General features: G+C 46.9%; 1 protein-coding gene across 1 annotated transcript; it reads right to left on the reverse strand.

Moving 5' to 3' along the window:
* Positions 1-9: 9 nt before the first annotated feature.
* Positions 10-4,732, reverse strand: LOC108068965 (uncharacterized). The gene is made up of 2 exons (XM_017158850.3): positions 3,800-4,732; positions 10-3,092 (listed from the first exon to the last, which is right to left on the reverse strand). Exons 1-2 carry the CDS (start codon positions 4,638-4,640, stop codon positions 10-12), a joined length of 3,924 nt encoding a protein of 1,307 aa, XP_017014339.2. The 5' UTR covers positions 4,641-4,732.
* Between the last annotated feature and the right edge of the window lie 2,152 nt (positions 4,733-6,884).

A 6,884-nucleotide genomic window follows, 5' to 3' on the forward strand; every position in this document is an offset into this window, starting at 1 on the left:
TTCTTCGATTCATTTCATCAGCTCGCACATGAGGTTCCGCAGGTAGACATCCAACTGGGCGTAATCCAGCAGAGTATTCCGGACGATATCGAGCAGCATGCTCGGCCAGAGGGTTTCCAGTTTGTGCAGCTTCTCAACGGCATTGCAGGTGTTCTCGAGGAGCAGGGCAAAGTGTTGGCGTCCTCGATCCCTGGCACTGGGTGCCATGGCAGTGCTGCCCGCCTCTGTCGCGGGATTGAGATTCATGGAGGCGGCGGAGGATGCCGCACCTGCATTCTTCTTCCACTGCAGCGCCTCCTTGCCGACCACCAAACGCAGGGATTTGTTGTCCGGCCGCAGGAGCCATTCTTTGGGAGATAGCTTGCTGGCCGTGCAGGTTTCATCCAGCCGAAGTCTTGCCAACAGTGGCTGCAGCATCACCTCCGGCATGGACCACAGCACCAGATCGGAGAGTCCCACGTACATGGCATTGGCGGCCTCCACCTCCGCCTCGGTCACCTCCTGACCATTCAGCTGCTTCAATCCCCAGTGGGAAAGCCTGTAGATGGCATACGCCCGCCAGGATTCCTTCAGCGTGATGCCATTGCCCTCGGCATCGATGAGCAGGCTGCTCAGACCCTGCAACTCAGCCAATCCATTGAGTTGCCCCAAACAGGAGATGTTGGTCTCGCGGAAAACGTAGTGCTCGGCGTGCGGGAAACGCACCTTAATCCTGCCCAGCACACAGACGATGCTGTTGAAGTTGATGTAGCTAAAGTTTAAGGTGTGAACATCGTTGGCCTTGGCGGGATTCCACTGCTTGTCGATGAAGCGCAGGGCTCCCTGGCCATAGATGTTGAGGTATCTACCGCAAATCTCAATCAGATAATCGCCACCTTGTTCTCTTTCCCGTTCAGCGGCGCTTGGCTTGGACACCGTGATGGCTGCATTGGCTGGAGTGGCTGCTGCTGCTCCTCCTGAAGCTGTGGATCCGGCTGTTGAGCCTCCAGTTCCTGCTCCTCCTGCTCCTGCTGAAGATTGATTGGCAGAGCTGTTCGTAGCCGTCTTTGTTTGCGTGGCCACCAAAGTCAAGCCATTACTGGTGGCCTTTCCTCGTCCATTGCTGGTGGAACTGCTGCTGTTGCTGGTGCTGCTGCTCACTGTTTGTGCCCTTACCAGGCTGCCCGCCATGTAGCGCTTGGAGGAGGCACCTGCTCCGCCTCGCTGGTTGATCTGCAGACCCAACTGGGTGATGGGCGCATGGCGGGAACGCTGTTTGCTGCTGGTTGGACGACTTGTAGTGGCAGATGCAGTGGAGGGCACTGGCAAGGTGGCTGTAGACGCTGGAGGAGGAGGTGTAGTGGAGGCTCCCGGAGGCACTGGGGTGCCAGGAGCAGCTGGCGGCGTCAAGGTCAAGGCAGGTGGCGAAGGAGAAGAGGATGGGGGAGCTGGAGGAGTTACTTTGATCTCTTCAGGAGATTGGCTAGCCACTGGTGCCCTTTCCACTTTATTGCAGTTCTCATCAATCTGCGGCGTTTGCGGTTTATTTTTGGAGCCACCATTATCCTCATTATCCGAGCTATAGCAACTGGAACAGGAGTCTACATTGGGTCCTAGACTCGAGGCCTCTGAGGAGGCGCAATCCTCTTCCAAGGGATTCCTAAGACCCTTCGCTATGGGCGGCAGTTTAATCAAAGCCTGCAGTTCGTCCATTAGTTCTTTGGGTTGATGAGACTCCTCGGATTCCTCCGTTTCCCCTGCTTCCTCTGCCTCTGTGGGACCCTCGTTGGACTCGTTGATCTTGGCCAGCTCGCTGGTCAGTCGACTCTTGGGACGACCGCCCACCACCGTCTGTTGGGATCGCAGCAGCTCCCAGTTGGTCCGCGCATTCGAAATCACCTCCTCCCGTCGGATGCTGTGATAGGCTTCGGAGCTACCAGGAGCCGCCTGTGCCTGTTCCTTGTGCTGTCGCCAGGCGAGAGCCGCCCGACGCACCTGCTCCGTGATGGGCATCTGGCTGAGGGACTGCAGCAGCGGGAGGTACGAGACCAGGAAGGATACACAATCGCCGGCGAGGGAAACGGGATTATTTTCGATGGTAACTTCCAGGAGGCGAGTTGCCCTCGCTATGCTGGCCATGTCATCCACCCGATGGAGTTCATTGTGGCACAACCAAAGCCTCTCCAGGGCCACCAAATGCTGGAAGCCATTGATCCGACGCAGCTTATTCCTTTTAAGGTTCAACTCCCGGAGACAGCGGAGACCCATGAAATCCTGCTGGTTTATTTGACGTATCTGATTCCCCGCCAGATTCAGGGATTTCAGCTGCTGCAAACAATTGATGCGACTGCCCAGACTGGTCAGCTTATTGCCATGAAGATCCAGGACTCTCAGGGAATCCTTCAGCGAGGACAGGCCACCGATATCCGTTATCCTGTTCTTTCCTAGCAACAAAACCGAAAGGGAAGGTAGACCATCCAAATTGGCTATCCTTTCGATCTGATTATCATAGAGATCCAGGAAGACGAGCTGCTGGAAGATGCTCCCATAGCTGGCACTCAAACTAAGCTGTTTGTTCTTGATGCTCAGCTGCTCCAGGGCGGAAATGGATGTCATGACACTCACGGATGACTCCTCTTCCTCCCCACATCCGCCGCAAAGTGAGAGATTGCTGCTGTGCAGCAGCGATGATGATCCCTCATCGCAACTCTGGAGAAGATTGTTCCCCGCTGCAGCTCCTCTGGTGGCCTTGAGAAAGGCGCGCCTTTGGATGAGCTGCTGCTGATGCTTCATCGCCTGCAGACTGCTGCTCACAAAGCTCTTGGACTTCTCCAAGCCATAGCGCATGCGCAGCGCCGGCGGCGGCGTCAATTGTGCCTGTCCATAGTTGTAGCCCCTTTTGGCCAACTTGGAGCGTCCAGCGGCGGTTCCTCCATTGATGGCCAGTGCCTGGGTGGTCAGTGGACTGCCGGAACCAGGACTTCCTCCGGATTTCGGCGAGAGGCGATGGGAATTGGCGCCTGCATTGGTCATGGCACGGGTGAGTCTGCCGGGATGATGGCCACGCAGGCCAGAGCGTCCGCCCTCCTTGATTCCATTGCCATTGTGGTATTCTAGGTGAAGAAAAGGGGATTATTAGTAGGAGATCCTCATCATATAATCTATAATATAAGGGCAAAGTAAAATTAAATATCTGCATATGGAACTAAAAAGCTTCGTAGTAACTAAACAGAATTGCCTGATTTAATTTGAAAATATTCGAATCAAGCAAGAAAAAAATATTAGATGCAATGGTTTTTAAATTTGCCATAAATATTTTACGTCATTAAACAAAAGAACTTCATTTCGAAATCAAAGTTTAACATTTTAAAATTTAATATTTTATCATTTAAAATTAAAAAAAAAACGTAATAGTATTTTAAATTTAAATTTACAATAAATACTTTATGTCATTAAAAGAAAGAATTTCATTTTAAAATCGAAGTTTAACATTTTTAAATTTACTAAATTTAATATTTTATCATTTAAAATTAAGAAAAACGCAATGGAAAATATTTAAATTGAATATGAATTCTTTGCTTTTACTAGGCTTTTTATCAGTGCCCCATAAAATAAACATATGGAAAATTAGAATAAGAAAAAGAAAAACTGTACGTTTTTAAGAACAAATATTCTTAATTCAAGAATAAACTTTTCTTTTCCTAAAAATTCTTTATAATAATTGAACATTCAATTTAAATTCAAGAACAATTGTGCTTAATTTTGTCCAAGATCAATCTTCTCTCTATTGTATTTTCTTGTACAATTCCAGGATACAAACCACCCAGCTTATTGTTGTTGTTGCTCTCCCGCGGCGTGGCAATGGGCGGAGGAGGAGGCACTGGTGGCGGCGGTGGCGGTGGCAGCTCCTTGGGTATGTGGAAGGTATTGATCAGGTTGTGCTGCAGCGACAGCAATCGAAGATTGGGCTCCTGCTCGAAGATGGGAATCGCAGTGAGTCCCCTCTTGTCGTAGTTGATGCGATCGGGCAGCTCCTCGCGCTCCTTGGGTAATCTCTGAATCCTGCAGATGCCATTTGGCTGCGGCGTAACGATGGCTCCGCTCACCAGAGTTCCTCCTGTACTGCCCACTAGAGTATTGGGTGTCACGGCAGCCGTCGCTGGACGACAACTATTGGAGGCCGCCGAGGAGGAGGTTGACTTGGAGCGCTGCCGCTGTATTCCCACTCCTCTTGGAAGATTCCTCTGCTGTTGCTGCTGCTGCTGACGCAATTGGGCGGCTGCTGCATAGCTGCGCTTTAGATGTTGCTGCTGGCCAACTTGCAACTCCGATTGCTGTTGGATTTGTTGCTGCTGCTGTTGCTGCAGCTGGTGATGTTGCTGCTGCACTGATCGCTTCGGGATGACGTTGTGGCTTAAGGTGCTATGGGAGCGACCAATAGGACGCCGGCGTAGTCTTTGATTAAAACTAGGAACGAACGGTTCGATTTTCAGCAAAGATGTTTGAGGTAAGTAGTTCTGTTGTTGTTGTTGTGGTTGGAGTTGGGGTTGCGGCGAGGGATTCGCTGGAGCTGGCGCAGGAGCAGGAGCAGGACAGGATGCCTCCGGCGTGGGCGTTTCATCGTTGAGTATGGATTGCGGGCGACTGCGGCACTTGGCCATGGAAATCAGCTGGCGGCGCCTGGCATGAGTTGCCGCCGCCGTCGCCGGTGTCGTCCTTGGTGGCGGCACTTGGCCTTGTCCTTGCACCTGGACACCTGGCACCTGAACTGCCGCCTGAGGTGGTACCTGCCCCTGACCCTGCACCTGGCCCAGACCCAGGCCCGTTGCCGTGCGTGTGGCACCTTCCACCTTCGAGTTTCATAATAGTTCGATGCGGGCAAGCGACTCCTGGAGAGCTTCGGACATGGTTGTGGGGGATTTGCGATGTTCTTTAGGGAATTCTTTAGTTGTGTTGCATAATATGCAGTCCTGGAATTGGAGTTATAAAATTAATACGTATAAAAAAATATTTAAGTGACAAATTTATAACTATACTTCGGAGTTTATAAAGAAATTAAAAAAAAAAACCGAAATTAGTTTATGCTTAAATCTAATTTTGGATTTTATGAAAATATTTTTAAAGCCATTAAATTTGGCTGAAAATCATATTAAAAAAAAACGATTTAACACAAAATGCGACGTCTATTTATTCCATAGAGATGTGATTTTAGTTTGTTGAATACAAAATGTAATTATTTTGTTTTTTTTTTCAATGATAAACACATAGACAAACTTGTTTTAAATAAGTATAAAAGATATTAACTTAAAGTCAAATACTTCATAGTTACTTATAGTTAAATTTTCCAGATCTATAACATGATTAAACTTTCAGTACTTCACTGCAATACCATTTCTTTTTCATCTCAGTACAACAAGGGAATTTTCTATTATTTCCTCATTTAATCCTAGGAGTTGTATTCAAATTTAAGGCCAAAAAAAAACACTTTAATTACAACTGCAGTAATTGAAATTTGCTCACCCAGTTTTGATGATAAATCCCCGAAAGTACGAATAACCTGGTCCTGGTTATCTAATTTGCAATTGCATTCAGCTCTCCGGTCGTTCGGATTATGGATTAGTTTGGTTCTTGTTCTGGTTTTTTGGGGACACACAAATAGATACAGTGGGAGTGGAGTGTACGGCGAATGGAATTGGGAGCGACTGCTCCACTTGAGCTGCTTTTCCCTTCAGTTCGTCGTCGATTTTTGGTGATTTCTTTTTTCTCCTCGTTCGATTGTTTGTTGGCTTTCAGTCTTTTGGGGTATATAGAATATAGCAGGTATAGGTATAGATATATAGATTGGTGTGCTCCTCTCGAGTGTTGTTGGTCGCCTCCGTGGCAGCGCTCTGAGCCAGGATTCGTGGACTCGTGGGCCCGTTTTATTAGTTTGTTTATTCGGGTTATACATTCACGATTTTGGCTTGGCTTTCGGTTGCCATAGAATACACTTATATGCGGTGCATTTGGAAGACACTCGCTGTCCCTATTCCGCTCACTCTCTGTCGCTCTCTCTCTCTCGCACCCTCGTGATTTGCATTATTAGTTTGTTTATTTAAAGCTCTTTTGGGGCAATTCGAGGCCCAAACAGCCAGGCCGCCGACTGTCGACCCACCTGACTGGCTAAACTGACTGACAGTCGGAAAGGTGGAGTGACAGGCGGGCAGACAACCAGCAGACCCATTCGGCTTGTTGCTGCCACGGCCTGCGCTTCTAAACATACCAAAACATTGGATTTCTGGCCCAGAATGGCGGTACACGACACCCCGAGGAGTCCATGGGGATCCATATATTATTGAGATCAGAATTCATAACTTATTTCATTTTCTATATTAGCTATGAACAATTTAAAGTCGATCTGCAAATCAAAGAGAGTTGTACAAATTTTATAGCCTACAAAAGTTAAAAAGGTTACGAAACTCCAAAAATTTTTCAGAAATTTCTATACTGACAGATTTTTTAAAACGATTTCTATATAACTAACCACACAATTATGAATACGTGGTATTTTTATTTAATGATAAAATAAATTAAATAAATATAAATGAAAATTAATTTTAAATTAAATAAAAATGACATTCATTTCCCCAATAATATTTGAAATTAGAAATATTTTATGATATTTAAGGAAATGTGGTATTCAAAAAATATGCAACAATAAATAAGTTTGGAAAACCCCTACCAAAACAAACTCCTGGATCCTCCACTAAATACCTTCTCTTTGAGATCGAACTAGTTGGTTTTTTATCCATAATAATGGTAAATATTCTAAGTATTAAACGTAGAAAACTTATTTTCTTAAAAAACCGATCATTCTTCCATAAATAAACAGTTTAATGCCTTGAACCAAAGATTTTCCCGCAAGC

The sequence above is a fragment of the Drosophila takahashii genome, chromosome 3L, assembly GCF_030179915.1.
Source record: "Drosophila takahashii strain IR98-3 E-12201 chromosome 3L, DtakHiC1v2, whole genome shotgun sequence".
NCBI lineage: Eukaryota > Metazoa > Arthropoda > Insecta > Diptera > Drosophilidae > Drosophila > Drosophila takahashii.

Bases quoted from the DNA above. Each gene is read 5' to 3' on its own strand.
- LOC108068965 (XM_017158850.3), bottom strand. From the start codon at position 4,640: ATGGCCAAGTGCCGCAGTCGCCCGCAATCCATACTCAACGATGAAACG. The intron at 3,093-3,799 runs GTTTGTATCCTG...TTCTTCACCTAG, and splicing joins CAACAACAATAAGCTGGGTG to AATACCACAATGGCAATGGA.